Source organism: Podarcis cretensis (assembly GCF_951804945.1).
Source record: "Podarcis cretensis genome assembly, chromosome: 8".
Lineage (NCBI taxonomy): Eukaryota > Metazoa > Chordata > Lepidosauria > Squamata > Lacertidae > Podarcis > Podarcis cretensis.
The window spans coordinates 27951417-27971111 of record NC_137177.1 but is presented as its reverse complement, the minus strand read 5'-3'; the positions used below and the strand labels follow the sequence as shown (position 1 = coordinate 27971111).

At 44.2% G+C, this 19695-nt stretch overlaps 1 protein-coding gene across 7 annotated transcripts; it reads left to right on the top strand.

Moving 5' to 3' along the window:
- Positions 1–264: 264 nt before the first annotated feature.
- PIGV (phosphatidylinositol glycan anchor biosynthesis class V) lies at positions 265–17650 on the top strand. 7 transcript variants are annotated; one of them, XM_079986119.1, is made up of 5 exons: positions 266–438; positions 1739–1834; positions 7851–8010; positions 11758–12930; positions 16025–17650. In XM_079986119.1, the coding sequence occupies exons 3-5, from the start codon at positions 7906–7908 to the stop codon at positions 16313–16315; spliced, it is 1569 nt and encodes a 522-aa protein (XP_079842245.1). In that variant the 5' UTR covers positions 266–438; positions 1739–1834; positions 7851–7905; the 3' UTR covers positions 16316–17650. The 7 variants fall into 7 exon arrangements, with proteins under 7 accessions (XP_079842246.1, XP_079842245.1, XP_079842244.1 ...); XM_079986121.1 differs by having other exon boundaries at positions 372–389; XM_079986120.1 differs by lacking the exon at positions 1739–1834 and having other exon boundaries at positions 265–389.
- Positions 17651–19695: the final 2045 nt, after the last annotated feature.

The window sequence follows — 19695 nt, the reverse complement described above, 5'->3', positions numbered from 1 at the left end:
ACACGCTCCTTATTGTCACTTCCGGTAGAACACCGAAACTATTTTATTTGGTCCCGGTGAAAGACAAACGCATATAGGGCTTCCATCATAGACATGCCAGGGGCTGGACGCCACTCCTGCGCTCATGTAGGAGAGAATCGCGGCTAATGGCGGCTTCCAGTGTAGAACCATAGACTTGCAATGGCCTTAAAAAAAAAAAGTTTAAACGGAAGTCCCGGATGTAAGTCTATGGCGAGTCTAACGGCCCCCTCCCTCTCTATGATTTCGCCTACGTTCTGACGCCGGAAGGGCGGCTGCTCTTGGATTACTGCGCAGGCGCCAAGGGCTTCCTTGCCAACGGAAGTGGTTCGCCGCGGGCCGGAAGTGGGAGGAAGAGCGGCTGTGACTGTGTGAGAGACATGGAGATGGAGCCGTTGAGTCCCCGCGCTGAGCACTCAGGTTGGGGGGAGAAGGAGGAAGAGCGGTTGTCGCCGGGGGCCGCCAGCTGAGGGAGAGAGGGGACTGGCTCCCAGACCCTCCTCTGAGAGGCTCGCCCCATAAGCTCCTCTTTACATGGGCTCATCCCATAGGCTGCCGCTTGCCCTATAAGCTCCCTTCTTCCTGCCGATGGAGAGATGGGCACACGCCCCCCACTCCTGACTCCCCCCTCCCGCCTCTCTGAGCTCTCATCCCCATGCTGTCCCCCGCCATAGGCGCTGAGTAACCACTGCTTGCGCCTTTTTTTGTTGGGCTCCTAAGCAGGTTTCTATGAACATATGAAGCCGCCTGTGAGAGGCAGTGTGGTGTAGTTGTTGGACTGTGTTAAACTCTGGAACTCATTCCCACAGGAGGCAGTGTTGGCTTTAAAAGAGAATTATGCAAAGTCAAGCGATCAGTAGCTACTAGCCACAATGGGTATGTTCTGCCCCCGCTCTTAGAGGCAGTATACCTCTGAATATCAGTTGCAGGTGGGGCGTGTTGCTGTTGCAGGGTTCTCAGAAGCATCTGGTTGCCCACAGTGAGAGCAGGATGCTGGACTAGATCTGCTATTGGCTTGATCCAGCAGGGCTTTTCTTTTCTTCTTACTGCTGACCTGGGTTCACAAATGTGTGACTGAATCAGATGTACATGCAAATAAGGCCAAGGGGTTAATATTTGCTGAGAGCCAGTGTGGTGTAGTGGTTAAGAGCGGTAGATTCGTAATCTGGGGAACCGGGTTCGCGTCTCCGCTCCTCCACATGCAGCTGCTGGGTGACCTTGGGCCAGTCACACTTCTTTGAAGTCTCTCAGCCCCACTCACCTCACAGAGTGTTTGTTGTGGGGGAGGAAGGGAAAGGAGAATGTTAGCCGCTTTGAGACTCCTTCGGGTAGTGATAAAGCAGGATATCAAATCCAAACTCCTCTTCTTCTTCCATGCTCCCTCCTCTGTGACCAGTATGGAAATATAAACTGCTGGCTTTTTACCTGGCTAGGTAAAAAGAAGAAGCCTTCTACCCTGGTGGGCAAGGGATAGAGTGAACTGGCTCGCTTCTTAACAGCCTGCTGTGTTTCTGGGCTGACCATGGAGGAAGTGAATTTTCTTTGTAGCTAGCATAGAAACTTAAGTGGGCTGATGGAGAAGACAGATTGATGTGTCTGTACTCTTCCCAGTTTGCTCATTCATCCTGGAATTCTTGGTTGCCTATGGCTACCAGACAAGTTATTAAATGCAAGGCTTGTGTGAGAGGGGAGGTGCATTTTTCTTTTCCTTTTTTCACAGTTATGTCCTCCAAGGAGCTCAGGGTGACCTTTGTGGGTGGCGCTACCCCTTTTATCCTAACAGCCACACTGTGGAGTAGATTAAGCTGGGAAAAAGGTGAGCTTCAAGGTTCAAACAGGTTCAGATCCCTGCTCAGCTCCAAAGCTATGCCAGTTTACCCTGTCTCAGCTTAGCCTATGTTACATTGCACACATCTTCCCTCTCAACAGTCTTGGTACTCCTTTCAACGTTATGCCAGCCAGACACTATGAAAATGACACAGTCTCTACCTGGGTGTCTTACAGTTTACATTTTGACATAAAATGCAGGGATGGATGATACAAAAATGAGCAAAGGGGAAGTGCCTTAAGAAAATCAGAGTGACAGAGATGTTATATTCTGAGGGAGCTCCTGGTGGTTCATTCCTTTGTCCTTAAACCAAAAGTGGGATAGGACAGAGCTGCTATGCTAGATTCCTGGCAGATGGGTGGCTGTTGTTTGCTGGGAGGGAGAGGGACAAGGTGGCAGTGAGGTGGGTGTGGTTCAAATAGTCCAGCGATCCTGCCAATGTGTTTGCATTATGCCAACCTCCCTGCTTCCTTGCTTACACCCCTCATCTGGTAAGCAACAGTATCCCACTAGCCAAGAAACTAGCCTAGGGGGGCTTGCCTGTCACCTACTTTACAGGTGTTAGGAAAAAACATTCCTCTTCTTTGGCTAATTAAACAGTCTCTGGCCTTTTAAAACTGGGGGTGGGGGGCATTGTTGTTATGCTATGTATTTTTGTGTTTTTATATTGTAAGACGTCCTTTGATCTTTGGATGAAGGGAAGGGTAGTATAGAAATGTAATTATTATTAATAATAGTGGCTTTGCCTCAGCTGGTGAACTGTGTCTGCTCTAAACCCAGGATTGCAATTTTTGTTAGAGGCAGATGCCTGTGAGTTAAATACAGTGGTACCTCAGCAGCTTCTTTTTTGTCAAGTCTTAAAATCTTAATCTGTCTTTACTCACAGTAGTGAAGCCAGGGTTGTTAAAGAAAGGCTTTCCTAAAGAACTCTGTTTTCATTAAGAACTTCAGAGCAGGTGAGATTGGGAAGCAACAGCAAATAGAAGCTGACCCAAGTTGAAGAGCAACATGGGAGAAGCAACATGGGAGAAAGCGTGGGAGGCAAGAGAAGATGGTGAGCTTGTGTAGATGTAAGGAGTAAGAGATTTGGAGTAAAGGGAAGATCAGAATGGGGGATCAGATTAATAGGGAGGAATAGAAGCCTGGTGGTGGTGAAAAGTGCAGTAAGAAGCCAGTGAAGCAACTTGATGTGTCTGGGGAGTGGGGAACGATTCTGAATTCTTCTCTGTCAACTCCTAGGTATTTCTTCTCTTCTGTTTCCATTTAGTCTTTGAAGACTTGATTGCCCTCATCTTCTGACTTCAGTACATAATGGTCTCCTGTGTTCTCAGGTTTCCATGCATGAGTGAATAAGTCAAAGTTCAGAGGTGGAGTGCAGGTTTTTTATGTATAAGGTGTTAGGTGCCCTGTTAAAAGATCTTGGGCATTACACTTGGGAAGCAATTTTTGCTTGTTAGAGGGTTTCTTGGTATATATGGAAAGTCAGATGGACCACTGTTCTTGTGGTGCTGGGTATCTCCTTGAAAAAATGAATGTTTGAGGAAGGTGTGTAAATGATCATATGAGAAAGCAAGAAGTGATCTTCTCATTGTAGGAGGTAAAGTGATTTGTTCGCATGAATCTGCTTTTTGACCAGCTTTTTAGCCAGTTTGTTTTCACAGCTTTGTGTTCAACAACACATCAAGGTGAGCTCCCTTTGGCAAAGAAGTCATGATGCTAAAATATCTCTTAATTTGTTAGTAGTTCCCCGCTCTCCCCGCTCTGGCTCAGATTTGGCCACCAGCCACCTGAATTATCAGCTTAGTGTGCATTCACATATTAAAACATATTAGAATATAATGAGTCTGGCACTGGAGGGTCACAGGCCATGTTTCATTATGTGTCAGTGTAGCAAGCACCAGGAAATGTGAGCAGCTGCCTGGATGAGTGGTAGTCAGGTGGCATCCTTTTTGCTTGCTGCTGGCTGGGAGCAAGTGTATTCAGATTTAGCTAACCACTAGCACACATTGTGCTGTTGCTCTGTGTTATAGGTCATAAAATCAGCTCTGGGAGGCCACTGTGTTACTGCTCTTTGGGGTCATGGCCACTGTCTGTGCTTTGGGAAAACCACTTTCAGCCTCCGTTTCCCATCTGTAAAACAGGACGAATAGGGTCACCGAGGGTATGAAGCACTTTGTAAATTAAAAATGCAATAGAGATATAAAAGAGCATGGCTTTCAAAGAACGGCTGAGAAGCAAAGTTAAAAAGAAAATATAAAATAAGTGATCAATATTGCATAAGTTGCTTATGGTCAGTCTGGGAGATCACACTGAAATAATGTCAGTCAAAGACATACTTTAAATTATACCCGAAAGATAAAGCAGCATGGCTGACACAAGTGTGGTGCATCCTTAGTTTAGCAACATTACAAACTCATAAGAACATAAGAACTCTGTTAAATTGGAACCAGTTAATCCAATAACTCTCCCACTCAGGAATTAATGTTTAATTTGGAGCAACAGGACCAGTGGTTCTATATGTGTGAATGGATGCTGGCTGGGCCCTGACTCTTCGCTTCCAAATGTATTAAAATATACTACACCAAGATCTTAACAGCCAGCATGTACTGAAACTGAGACAGCTATTTTTCACTAGTTCCAAAATAGGGAGAAACCATTTTTCCGTTTCTAGAGGGATATTTGTTTCAACAAGTGCAATAAAATAAAAATTTGAAAAACAATGCAAGAGAATGGAGATGTCTTCTAAAAGTCAGGTAGTTGTTTATAATTTAAAGTGAGATATAATAAAATAACAATACAATGAAACATAACTAATAGCTATTAAAAGTAGCAATAAAATCAAGAGCATACAATGAGGCCATTGAAACACTGGAAAACAAAGAAGGCTTCCCCCTTGGTGCCTTAAAACCATCAAATTTTATGCCAGACGAATAGACAGGGGGAGAGAGTTCCACAGATGATGTGAGCTGACTCTTCCTGGTAGCCACCCCCACCTCCCCTCCAAAGATGGAGGCACCCAGAGCTGGCCCTGTGGTGAAGATGTTCATGATTATGCTTTGCCTTTCTGTGCAGAGCAGTTACAGTGCATGCAACCTCTCTCCACTCCTATGAAACAACATAAACATTTTTTTAAAAATCCATACAAAAACCCTGGTCAAAACCAAACGTTATTAAAGCACAGAAGTTTATTCCAGCCCAAGAGCCTTCAGGAAAGGTGCACAATTCATACAAAAATCAAATATTTCTGTAGGTTTTTGTGGGGGTGGGGTGGGGAATGTTTTAAAAGACCTTTAACCTCAGACAGCAAGACTCATTTCCATTAAAACAGGTATATGTTGAAATGTAAACTGCATTTAAAGAAATAACCTCTGCAGAGACTGGGTGCAAAAAAAGGTGGTGGGTGGGACAGCATTGCAATAAGGAAATTAAAGTGACTCAGAACCGAGGGGAAACAAACTACATCTTTTCTTTAGTCAAAAGAAATGAGCAGGTGAAGAGAATTATTTAGACTTATTAATAGAAGTATACAGTATTGAGAAATGAATTCTTGAGTTATTTTTAATATCTTAATCTACAGGATAACTGTAAATACATGGAGAGGTGCCTAAATCATTGCTTTATAGAAGAGTTCAATGCGTGCATTGCCATGGATTTTATCAGGGAATCCTGTATTATCACATATCTATAATTTGATTGCCTCAGCAATGCAAGGTGTGGAAAAGTACCAACACAGTGAGTGCCTGGTGCCCTCTGGTGGCAACTAGGCTACAGTGCAGAACTTGAAAACCATTTCATAGTTCCATTTTAAAGGATTTAAAAAAACAAAACCTGCCGTCTGGCTTTTTAGATTTGCATGCTCTTCTTGACAGGAGGGGATAAAAATGGAGTTAGAGAAGACAGGAGTAGTTTGTTATTGCAACCATTGACCTGACTAGAAGTACGAAATGTTGCCAGGCTTAAATTTGCATAAGTTTATTTATTTATTTTTTAAAACACACTCAAAGATTTTCTCACTTAGTGCTTCAGCCACAGATTGGCTTGTACTCATAGTGGAAAAGCAAGCCGGCTTGATAGTCTTTTGCTGATGTGGTGAGAGGTTTTACTTCCTTTTTCAAGAGGGTGTGTCTTTCTGTCCTTGGGGACAGCTCTAGCTGTTTCATCATGTTGCACAAAGCCTTTCTCTTTCATGCGCAGCTAGTTTCTGCTCTCTTTCCATTATGAGGGATAGGATGGGTATGAAGGAAGGGTTTGTATATTACAACAACCCCGAGGAGGAGGTACAGTGTGTGTCTGCACATAAAGACACATTGCACTCACACTTCTGGGATCCTTGTAGATGAAGGCCAGATCACCAGTTATTGGTCTGGAGGGCAGGTTTTGCCCCCAGCACCAAAAATAGAGTTTGCTGTTCAGAGTTAGTTACGCCAGTCAGTAGTAGATAGGGCTCTCTGTGTCTCTTACTAATGATAGCTAAACAAATGCTGCTGAGTACCAGATGCTGGCACATACAGGAAGGGCTGTTGTCTTTGTGAGCTTCCCGGAAGCATCTGGTTGGTCACTGTGGAAAACAGGATCCTGGATTTAGAAGGACTGTTGCTCTGATCCAGCGGGCGCTCCCCCCCCCCCCCGGTCTGCTTCTCTTAAGTGTAACTCATTATTTCGTCGTTCACCTCTATGGGGAAATTGTTCATTCATACAGAGGCAAGTAAAGGTACACTGAGTAGCCCCTTCTGGCATGGAGGATAAACCTTCTTTCTGACTTTGGTGACTCCAGCCACTGAATGTCAAGCCTGCCCCTGTTGCATTGCTGTACCCCCTTCAACTCAATATCCCCAGGTTTTGTTCAGTGTCTTGGTCAGTTCAGAGTGCAACAATATTTCATATATTTTGGAAAGTGGTTTGTCCATCCATCCACCTGCGTGTCTGTTCTCTATAGGTTTGGCTGCATATCAATATATATTTTTGTGTATTTCTATTGTAAACAAATTTAATAAATAATAATAATAGATCATCCTGTGATCCTCAGATGAGGAGCGGTATATAAATTTAATAAATAATAAATAGTAATAATAATAAAATATAACATTGCCAAACTTGGCACAAGAGTTTTCAAGTTAGGCAACTGTCTTTGTTGGTGTCGGATGTTGAGTGCCATTTTGAATCAAATGTAACTTTGGCATGACTTTGTCCAATTTTCGGTGTGACGGGTCCAAACACACAAATTGCTGTATCCGTTTAAAAATCATGATTTATTTTTGTTGTTTCTAAGAATTCCCAGGCAGTGCCAGGCACTCCCCACAGGTATTTATGTAAACAGGTTCCTGTTTATGTCTGTCATTATGATGGATGGTGTGTGTGCATGGAGGAAGCGTGCAGTTAAACTATGTCATTCCCTACCACATCACAATGATAACCACCAGGAAAATGGCTAGGTAGTGCAGTCAAGAGTTAGCTTTGTTTCTTTAGCTACAGTTAAAATCCCATCTTTATTCCAAGGAGTTCAAAGCAGCACGTGTGGCTCTCCCATTTTATCTGTCTTAACAACCCTATTAGCCTAGAGATGGGGACTGCCCCAAGGTCACCCTGTGTAGTACAGCATCGCAGGGGCCAACCAGATGCGTCCTCTGGGAAGCCCAGAAGAAGGACTTGAGAGCAACAGCAATGCTCCCCACTTGTAATTCCCAACTACTGATACTCAGACACATGGTGCCTTTGGCAGTGGAGGTAGAGCATAGCCACCATGGCTTGTAGCCATTGATAACATTAACTTGCATGTCTAACCCTATTTTAAAGCTATCCAAGTTGTTGCCCACCACTACCTCATAGCTGAGTGCAGTTTGAACCTGTATCTCCTTCATCACCCAGTGGTTAGAGTCTAGCCACTACATCACACCTGCTCTCTTAGTCCAGAGAACGAGTGTGGAAACCATTATTTGCCTGCCATTGACAAACATGGTGCAAGTATTATCCTGCGTGATGTTGAATTTATTATTATTGATTTCAGGTTTCAAAATCTCTCGGTGGATTTTCCTGCATGGAAGGCAGTGGTGACCCGTTGGATGACCTCCAAGGTCAGAATGCTGCAGAGGAAGGAAGGAGACCCTCGTTGCCAAGAGGTGGTTCGGTTTGCAGTGCTTTGCAGAGTGCTCACTCTTTTCCTCCAGGCAAGTCCCCTGATACCAAGCACTGAAATATACAATGTCACTGAAATATAACCTGTCTGGCATTCTCAGATCAGGACAGATGACATCAGAAATAAATACTGGGTTCTTTTTCATATGTTTAAAGTTCAAAAGGTAGTATATCTGTTCTAGATAGAGAGGGGTCATACCTAGCTCAGTGTTGGAGCACATGCCTTTCTTCCAGAAATTTGCAGGTTAAAACCCTAAACATCAGTGTAGAGAGTCTGGGACAATTGGGATCCACCAAGGATCTGTATTATGGGGCTGCTGTTTTTTAACTTGCTCATAAATGATACAGGGTTTGGGGTGAGCTGTGTGTTGACCCAAGTATGCCAATGATACTAAAGTATTAAAAAGGGGATTGTGAAAATGATCAAGGAGCTGTAACAAATCCCATGAAGAGAAAGGATTTCAGCATTGGAGCTTTTTAGCTTAGAAAAAGGGTGAATAAGGAGGGGAGAGGACATGATAGAAATGTATAAAAATTATGCATGGCGTGGAGAAAATGAACAGAGAGACGTTTTTAAAGTCCTTTTTCATCAGCACGTAGTTTGTTATTCTAAGGCATTTGCTGCCATGCAATGTAGTAATGGCCACCAACTTAGATGGCTAGTCCAGCTGGTCTGGCAGAGCCCTGGGACCATCTGTAGCCATTGCAGCTGAAGCTTCCTCTGTCTGCTAGTGTCCTTCAATGGTGCAGGAAATATAGTGACTGGGCCCTGTCGCTGCAGTTCCCCGTCGGAGACTGTTATGTAAATGATTTTAGAGCTCCCAAAAGAGGTGTAATTTTTGGAGTGTGTATGAGTAAGAATGGCATTCCCTCAGCGAATCCAACAGAAATGCAAGAGGAAGCTGCTTCTGCAGATTAGTTATTTGGATGCACAGAATTCATGTGTTGTGGCATAATAGTGTGCTCTCCACCACGTACTCAATAGTTTGGGAACCAAATGTAAGTCCACAGACATGATGTGGACTACACACTTTAAAAAATGAAAACAAAATATTCTCAATAATCCATATTCTGTTCCGGAGAGCCAATCCTATGCAGAATTTCTGAAGATTAGTAGCTGTGCCTTTGTAATCTCTAAGCAGGCAAGATTCACCCCCCCCCCCCAGCTATTCTTGTGCTCAGAGGAACATGAAGCCAGCTGCAGGAGACATTTGACATTTAAATTAGGCATATTTTTACTGCAGTAGCAAAGGAGGCCTTGAAAAGAGAGCATCCTGTGCATTTTGCCAAAGATACCACTTTTTTTCACAAAATCTCAACCAACTTGTGAACCAGAAGCACTGCTTTCAGGCTGATAGGAACGTTGCTCCCAATTTCTCTGTGGTGATGGCAACCAGAAATTCAGCTAACTTATGTCATTGGCAGTGTAAGATGAGTCTTCACTAGGATTAAGGCATTAGGGTTTTGGGGTGGCTAGAACCAAAATTAAATGCAGCCTGTAGAGTTAAGGTAGCCTTCCCCAACCTGGTCTACAACTCCCATTATACCTGACCATTAGCTATGCTGGTTGGGGCTGACAGGAGTTGGAGTCAGCAGCAGCTGAGGGCACCAAGCTTGGGGAAGCTGGTTTGAGTCAAGACTAAAGCAAACAGCACATACAAGTTCTGAGGCTTCATACTTGTGTAGGATGAGAAAACCAGGTAATCTGGAGCCAGAGTAAGCCATTACTAAGAATTCAGTTATGTGAGAGTGAATTGAGGAGAGATGGAAGAGAAACAATGCATTTCTGTGGCAGCCCCCCAACTATGGAATTTATACCCAAAAGAAGTCAGATTGATACTGTCCCTGATGGCTTTTGTGCAGGCAGTGAAACACTTCACTTTTTTCCTGGTTCTTAATCATGGTGTTAACTTCTCTATTCTCTTTGGTTTACAACCTTTGGGTTTAATTTTGTTTAAAATTAGGTTGCAGGAGGCTAGCTTGGGAGATGGAAATCCATGGCTTGTACTTACATGACTCAGAGGCTGAGGAAGTTCCCTGCTGGATCACAGCAAAGCCCATTAAATCCAGCGTCCTGCTTCACGTAGTGGCCAACTAGAAGTTGCTGGAGAGCCACTGCCAGTCAGAGTAGACTGTGCAGCGCTAGATGGACAAATAGGCTAAACTGTTATAAGGCCACCTCCCATGTCCCTGTGTTGTACATGGGGCATATTAACACAGTATGCTGGCCAAAGAGTATTGCATATTCCAGCCTTAGAAGAACTTGGGGTAGAATGCAGTTTCATCTTGACAGCTACAATGGGATCCTACTAAAGTTCCTTGTAGGGCCATGGGTTAGTTCTTACACTGGGAACTGTGCCAAATACACACACAGTTGATGCCAGACAGACTGCTAGCAGGAGAATTCCTTTTTGGTCCCTTATAGCTTGGGCTGGGTATTGTCGTCTGGCCAGCCAAACAGCCACAGGGTTGTTGTTTTTTATGGAAAGGTATGACTGCCTTTATTGAGTTTGATTACATTAGATGTGTGGCTCTCTCTGTTCCTTGTGTGCCAACACATAATTGGATTGATTGCACAAAGGAAACCCCCGAGTTTGACATTTCTGTATGCTTTGTCTGGCTCGGCAAGTTGGAATGACTTTTCATTTGGCAGATGATCTCGGTGCACATTCAGAAATTGCGGTCTTTGGCATGTTGCTTTTTTCTCCCACAAATTAGCAAGAGGTACAAAGCATGCTCACTGATCAGTTGTTTTCCCCCCAGAGCACCTTCATCTTGGCATACAGGACTGTTGGCTTAGCATAGTGGCTAAGTTGCTGGTTCAGATGCCACCTCTGCCATGAACTCATGAAACAGTCGTAGTTTCAGGCCCACATCTGCAATATGGTGATAGTAATACTGGCACCCTTTACTTGGTTGTTGTAAGGATTGCAAGATACCGAGAAGAGAGCCTTCTTGGTAGTGGTGCCCTTCCTGCAGAACACCCTAACTGACTTTTAGAAGACATCTGAAAGCAGCCCTGTTTTGGGAAGTTTTTTAAGGAGTGATGTTTTTATTATGTTTTTAGATACATTGTAAGCCACCCAGAGTGGCTGGGAAAGCCCAGCCAGATGGGCAGGGTATTACTATTACTATTACTATTACTATTACTATTACTATTACTATTACTATTATTTTACTTAACCCACTTCCTTAGTCTTATCCATTATATGCAGTTTACAGTCTGTTGGAGAAAGTCTAGAAGACATTAAGGGTTGTGTCCAATGCTAGTCCTATTTGAAGTGGGCCCTTTGGGTGGTCTTCAGGTATGTTTTACTCAGAGTAGATACACTGAAATTAATGACGTGACTAAGTTAATTCCATTAATTTCAGTAGGTCTACTGTTGAGTGAAAAGTGGAAGTTAATGGACATGATTAACTTAGGTTCATTAATTTCAGTGGGTCTACTCTGAGTAGCACTTAGTTGGACACTACCCTAAGGAAATAACATTGGTGGCTAAAGAAAAAAGTTCTCCTACTGCTGCATTTGCCCAAGTTGTCTGTTCTCCCATTTCCCCGCTAGAAATGCCTCTAAAACAGCTCCTGCATGAGAAATCGCCCCAGACCCAGACCTAATGCCTGCAAGTCCTTGTTTGGGGCAGGGGATGACTTGCTGTGAGGCTTTGAATTCCCTGGTCAGGTTCAGGTCCCAAATTGGAGGGAACATGTTGCTTTGGGGAGGGAGGGGGACAGGACGTTGACTTGGCTGTCATTTTCTATCCTTTCTTCCCACTTCCCAGGCCCTTTTCAACCTCCTGATCCCCGACCATGCTGCTGATGCCTTCTCTCCACCCCGTTTGTCTGAGTACGGGTTTTGCGACTGGATCTTGGAATGGCTCCTAGGAGGCCTGTCACGGTGGGATGCGGAGCACTTCTTGTTTATAGCTGAGCACGGCTATGTGTATGAGCACAATTGTGCCTTCTTCCCCTTGTTTCCCTTGAGCCTGCGAGCGGCAGCAGAAACAGTGCTGTGGCCCTTCCAAGGCTTCTTATCTCTCCGCAGCCGCCTGCTCCTTTCTGCAGCTCTGCTCAATGGTCTGTTCTCTGCCTGGGCAACATGGACTCTGTATAAGCTCAGCTGCGCAGTCCTGCAGTGCCGCAGGAAGGCATTCCTATCAGCCATCCTCTTCTGCCTCACCCCTGCAAACGTCTTTATGGCAGCTGCTTATTCAGAAAGCATGTTTGTCCTCCTAGTGTTTAGTGCCATGTGGTGGCTAGAGAAAGGGCAGCATTGGGCCAGCAGCCTCCTCTTTTCGCTAGCTGCTGGTGTGCGTTCCAACGGACTGATCAATGCTGGGTTCCTCCTCTATTTCCAGACAAAACTCTTTGCCTCCCAGTTGCAGGTGAGGACAGGAACTGGAGTAAAGCCGCCACAGATCTTGGGTCAATTCCTAAACCTGGTAGCTTCCCTGGTGGGGATGTCTGCCTCTGTTTTCCTGCCATTTGCTTTGTTTCAGTTCTGGGCATACCTTCGGTTCTGCAACACCATGTTTAGCCCTGAGTATGCTGTGCCGGACCCACTGTTGCAACTGGCTGTACATAAGGGGTATCGTGTAACAGCCTCAAATGGTGTGGCACCACCATGGTGCTCCTGGAACTTTCCTGTGCTCTACACTTACATTCAAGATACTTACTGGAATGTCGGCTTCCTCAGGTACTTTGAGCCCAGACAGATCCCCAACTTCCTGCTAGCTGCACCCGCCATTGTGCTGGGCTCCTGGGCAGCCTGGCGGTACGTCGCTGCAAACCCCTGGCACTGCCTAACACTTGGCCTGCTGAGAAGAAAGACTGAAGGAATGAAGGGAAAGGACTTGAGCAAGCCAGCTACTGGTTTTTACTCTCCTGGTGCATTTGTTTACATAGTCCACGCAACAGTTCTGTTGGTGTTTGGGACCTTCTGCATGCATGTGCAGGTGAGTTTTGCAGATTCTTGAAGGGCTGTCACATAGCGGGGTGGTGGCAACCTGAGCAAAAGTGTATCATGGTGTTGTCAGTCCAGCCTGGCATAAAACCTTGAACTCTGCTTCGAAGGGATACACACTATGCAGGAGCGAATGCTCAGCAGGAAGTGGTAGCCAATCTCTGACCCAAGACATTCAGACTTGAATTTTTTTAAAGGTGTGCTTCTTACTCATTTTGTGTGTATTCTGAAAACTAATGTGCCACATAGCCTCAAGACTTTGGCTTTCCTAGCTCTGTTAATCTAACATTCCTTAAACTAGAGATGAACCCTAAGTCCCTTTATGTGCTAAGCAAGTATGCTAGTATAGACTTGGCATATATTAGGGTGAAAGACCTTAGGTCATGGTAGAGCATGTGCGCTGCATGGAGGAGGTCCAGGTTTCAGTCCTTGACATATCCAGATTAAAGAGTGGCAAGTGATAAAAATGACCTGAAACCCTGAAGAGCCACAGCTGCCAGACTACTGGGCTAAATGGATGATAATCTGACCTGATATAAAACAGCTTGCTATGTTCCTGTGCACTTTGCCACTGAGCAGTTAATCTAGCTTTGGGTTAAGTACCAAGCAGAAGTGAAACAAAGGAACTAGAAGCAGTTAGCTTGGAAAAACAATGATTCTTAAGTTCAAATATGGGGGGAAAGGGATACTGTGAAAGAAGAAAGGTGGTACTCTCCTCCCAGGGAAATCAACAATACAAAAGTAAAATGCAGTAATAAACGTACATGAACATACTGAAAACACAACCAAAGTATAAACATCCAATCGTTGAAACTTTTTAAACACTTAGAATCTGGGGTGAGGGGAAACTGGCCTTGTCCTTGATATTCAGACAGGCCAATAATCACTGATGTGCAAATCTGCCTCTTGGTGGAAGCCAGAAAAATAGGCTATGCTCTTAGCATTATATGGGGCAGAAGGTGGTCTTTGTGTCTAAAAAGGGTGTGGGTACTTCCTCAGTTGACCTCACAGTTGAAATTTATACACCCTTTAAAGATGGAGAAGTGCCTCTCATTAGATTTGCAGCCTGATTCTGTCCGTGCTTATTTGGAAGCAAAGCCATAGATTTCAGAAGGGATTACTCCGAGATTAGTGTGCATCTGCAGATTACTGTGTATGGGGCTGGAGCCTTAGGCAGTGGGATTTCTTTTTGACTAAGCATGCATTGGATCTAGTGATATGAGCCCCATTTTATGCTCTCTTGAGGAGCAGCAGCAGAATAAAGTATTGAAGCCTTGACTTCCAGAGGTGATACGTTTCTCCCCTTCTACACCAAAGCAGACCCTGCTGTTTGTTGTTGGACTACTTTGCCACTAGGTTAAAAAGTCCCTGTGCTGTTCAGCATTGGAACACTGGTCAAGGGGTGCTTTAAGAGTTTGGGATGAATGCAACGGAGGTGAGGCTACCCCATTACATTTTTTGGCCCAGAGGCTCCCAAAGTAATGCATGGCATATTGATGTAAAAGAAATGTAATAATATAAAATATCAAAAACACCAAATACTCACTAATCACACTGGATATCTGTTTGTGAGCTGTATTCATGCTCTTGCAACAGATGCAGCTTCCCAGCAATCTATCATTTCCAAGCCATGCCAGCTCTCTCACACACCCAGCCTGTCACCTAGGAACAAGGCAATCTACTACCAATCACCCTTGGGGAGTGCCATCACTCTCAACACATCCCAAAGGAACAACTGAAAGTGGCTGCCACCATAGGGCTGGCTCACTGGCAATGACCAATCACCGACAGCAGTCTCCAAATAAATAGGTTTCCTCCCAGCAAACTAACTACACCTATGGCAAAGTTCTTGTCTTCCCTAATGGGCTAGCTGGCCAAAGATGGCTCCTCTGATAGACTGCTATTCTCAAGGTGCAGCAAAAGTGGCTGGGCAGGCTAAGGTTAGTATTCACCTCCCAAGTGAGAACTAGTGTTATGTATTGTGTGCCATAATGCTCCTGCTTTAAATTTCAGTCACTGGGTAGTCTCGGGCAAGCTTCTGTTCACTCATCCTTATCTACTTGTCTGCAATATGTGGGTGGTCATACCAGCCTGCCTTACAGGACTTGTTGTAAGGTTTATTAAGATAATGTATGTGGAATGCTTTCGAACACTCAGGAAAAGCACTATATAAATACTATGCAATTAGTTTTATTAATTATTGTAGCATCTTAATAGCTATGGGAGCAGCAGCTCACTGGCTCCTAGCATTAATCCCAGATGATAATTTTTATTGGGATGATTATTTTTAAATTTATATAATGCTCTGTCCAGGTGAGAACTCTGTTCAAAAGGTTGCCATATAGACAGTAGTCATCACCTGTTCCCTGGAAGTGCTTTAAGAGAGAGAAAGTTACAAGAAAGGGGAAGTAGGGAATTCCCCTAGATTCTTGGCAGCAAGAGTGTCATGTGTTTGCTTAATCACTTCCGATTTTGAGCCTGGTGGTTAGCAGCTTCAGAAGTCAGAGGCATGGTAGAAAAGGCACATGCTGGAAGACACATGCCAGAACCAAACTTCCAACTGAGTCATAATTTATCTTTATTCCATAATAAATATCTTTCAAACTGAGCTTTGATCCAGAAACCCATTTTGCAATGGGTTTTCAAAGGGTCTCACTCTCAGCACCCATCAGCTGATCTGCACAGAGAGGAAGCTCCTTTTAAGGTACACTCTCAGCTCCAGTCAGCAGTGCACCTTCAAATGGATGTGCTTTCAGCACCCATGCCATGCCTACTAGGGCCCATGAGCCAGAGGTTCCCCAGCGCTGCAGTATACTACACCCCTGGCTTGATAAACTGATAAACATTCAGAAATTTTAAAGTGGCATGCAGTTACACGTAGAAAGGACAGTATTTAGTTCTTTTCTGGGTAGAACAGAAGATCTTAAATGTTGAGGCTGATCCTGACCTAAACCTGGCAAATTGTTCACACCACTTCATCTGTATCTTGTGCTTCTTCTTAAAAGGGGATTTATGTATCTTGGAATTATGTTGAAAGGTCTTGGGCACGTGCATAATGAAATAACTTCTTCAATTTTTTAAAATAGGTCCTTACCAGATTTTTGGGCTCCTCTTCTCCAGTACTTTATTGGTTCTGTGCTCATCTGCTTCATGACTATGAGCCTTTGCTACAAAATGGGAGCCAATCTTCACAGCATGGAACACCCCACTCAGATAAGTCCTCTCTTCCTAATTGGAACAGAAATGAAAACCCTGTGCTCACACTTCTGTACAACTGGAGGCAGACTACCACTCTCACTAAGTGCATTCTGGGATATATACTTACCTATTGGATGTTGGGGCTGGTCCTTCACTGCAATTTTTTCCCGTGGACATAAGTATGTAGAACTGGGTAAGCTGATTGACTAGAGCATTAACCGAGCATTTTTCACCTTGGCAGTATTGAAGCTAATCAGCATCTCCATGAAACTGCTAGGAGAGAGTTGGAGCTCAGTGTCACCTGTGTGCTGATGACAACAGAATGTGCCAATTCCTTTCTCTTCCAGCCAAGCCAGAGAGAGTATTGAAGTGTTTTGGTTTTTTCCTCCCAATAGACACTCAGAACTGTGTAGTTATTGAGCATACTTAGTCCGCAATTGGCTTTTGTCATTCCTCCCCACCTTTAGTGTGTGGAGTTGCCATTCTGTAAACTTTTGGGTTCTTCCACACCTGCTGATATCTCCATCTTGTGCTTACATGGTGCTATTTTGGTTATATAAGAAATGACAATCAGGATTAGTTTTCTGTTGGTATATAGGGTGGAGCAAACAAAGTGATGCTTAATCCAGATAGAGGTCTCTTGGTTAGAAGAGCTACCACTCTGGGAATAAGAGTTCAGTCTGTCTTGGAGGGCGGTTCACTTCCCTTAAAAATTCAGGTTCACAGCTTCAGAGTTCTCCTAGGTTAACTCTTAGGTTTCCAGGCAGCAGCTGTGGGTAGGACACCTTAGGCTGCTGTGCCCGCTGAGGTTCCCCAAGAGAAGAGATGTAGTCACAGTAGCACATGCCTTCGGTGTTGCATCAAGATTTGGATTACTGCAGTATGTTCTACATGGGGCTGCCTTTGAAGTGTTTATAAACTTCAGTCAGTCTGAAACACAATAGTTAAAAGCCAGTTATTGAGAGCACATTGGTCCCATGTTGCAAGGGTTTCACCAGCTGCTGGTCTGTTTTCTAGTCCCAACTCAAAGTACTACTCCATTTATGAGTGCTAAGCAGCTTAGGACCAGGGTTTCCAAAGGGCCATCTCTCATTTGAGCTCAACTACTTATTAAGATCAACTGGAGAGATCACCAAGAACTGGAAATCCCTGCCGTTAACCTTTTTTTGTTGGTACCACAAGGTCTGGAATCTGGCACTGATGGAAAAGCTAACTCAACAGATTTAAGGTGCTACAAAAAGGAACTGAGCTGGACAAATTTCAGGACTTATGGTACATTACACAGACCACCAAGGACAAAAATGTTTGTAAAGCTCCAGCCACACATGGTCAACTACACCTAAGTACTTTGGGCTGACAGATAAAATAGAAACAAAAATCAGCTAATGAACTCTCTATACTACTTTGAACCTGATTATATTATGCAACATTATATGATGAATTGTCTCTCCATTGTTACATATTTTTGTAATTTTATATCAAAATCAATAAAATACTTTTTAAAAAAATCTGCTGGAGAGTGTCTCCTTGCATCCTTTCTGTATCTTAGGTGCGTTTGGTGTGGATGCAGAGGAGAGCTGTACCTAGACATTTTGAGGGTGATCTGGCTCACCTCTTGCTGGTTTCCCACCATCTCATGGAAACTTTTGTTTTCCAGAGAGCACTTGGCTTGCTTATTTATTATTATTTAGCTTATAATTGGTTTGTCGACTATCTGAGGAATGATATTTTTAAAGTGAAGGCAGTGAAGGTCCTGTCTGAGTGTCTGGAGGCGGTTGGAGGATGGATGGCAGCTAACGGATTGAGGTTGAATCCTGACAAGACAGAGGTACTGTTCCTGAGGGACGGGGCTGGCAGGTGTGGAGAACTCCCTGATCATGAATGGGGTAACTGTGCCCCTGAAGGACCAGGTGCACAGCCTGGGAGTCATTTTGGACTCACAGCTCCCCATGGAGGTGCAGGTTAATTCTGTGTCCAGGGCAGCTGTTTACCAGCTCCATCTGGTACACAGGCTGAGACCCTACCTGCCCGCAGATTGTCTTGCCAGAGTGGTGCATGCTCTACTTATCTCCTGCTTGGACTACTGCAATGCGCTCTCCGTGGGACTACCTTTGAAGGTGACTCGGAAACTGCAATTAATCCAGAATGTGGCAGCTAGACTGGTGACTGGGGGTGGCTGCCGAAACCATATAACACCGGTCCTGAAAGATCTTCATTGGCTCCCAGTACGTTTTTGAGCACAATTCAAAGTGTTGGTGCTGACCTTTAAAGGCCTAAATGGCATCGGTCCTGTATACCTGAAGGAGCATCTCCACCCCCATCATCCAGCCCAGACACTGAGGTCCAGCGCTGAGGGCCTTCTGGCGGTTCCCTCGCTGCGAGAAGTAGGGTTACAGGGAACCAGGCAGAGGGCCTTTTCAGTAGTAGCACCTGCCTTGTGGAATGCCCTCCCAGCAGATGTCAAGGCAATAAACTATTTTACTTTTAAAAGACAACTGAAGGCAGCCCTGTTTAGGGAAGTTTTTAATGTCTGATGCTGTATTGTTTTTAATATTCAGTTGGATGCTGCCCAGAGTGGCTGGGGAAACCCAGCCAGATGGGCGGGGTATAAATAATAAATTATTATTATATTATTATTAAAGTTACCTTTTCTGTTGTTTCCTTGACTTTATAATTTTTTAAAATAATTATTATATTACATTTTAAATTTTGTAGTAAGCCACCTGTAGCATTTATTCCATAGAAAGATGAGGTATAAATATTTTAATAAAAAATAATTTCAGTATACATGAAAATGAGCTGCAGTTGGGGATAGATTGGGCACAAGTCATCACTGCTATTTATGCCTGCACATGACAGCTTTCACAAAACTTTTTTTAACAATATGCACTTTGTCTATTGTATAAAAAACACTGGATAGCAACACTCTGGTGTAACCAAGAAACAGAACCTGAGATGGAGCTAAGGCATGCAGATAGGAATATGTTTGATTTTCAGAGGTTTGGATTGGGTAGACCAGGAGCAGGTTAAGCTCCCCATGGTGCCCTGGAGTGTAATTGCTTTCCACCGTTTATGTCAGAGGTGGCAAAGATGTTAGACTCCTTCCAGCTTAGCCAGCATGGCCAGTAGTTAGGGATGATGGGAGCTGAAGTCCAACATCTGGAGGACACCATGTTGGCTACACCTGATGTAAGTGAATGGTTGCCATTCATGCCTCTGGAAAAAAACTTAAGTGGGATACTTTGTGGTAACACTTGTAATGGGTTTGTAAACTGGGGTGCCTGGACTTGACAGGGATCCCATAGTGGTATGTTTGCACACAGAGCAAACACGCTGCAGTCCCTCTCAGACAAGGCTGCATGCAGGGTTCAAACCTGTCCTCTGCTCACCCATCACAATGAAGAGCGTTTTGCCAGGGGGAAGCCAGGTATGATTACCATTTGATATTGTAGCCCATTCATCATGTAAAGTGCAACTTACCAGCTGAATATAACACAGATGCAGACAGTCAGTCACTGCACAGGAGACAAAAATGTTTTTTCCCTTTTCCAACCACATC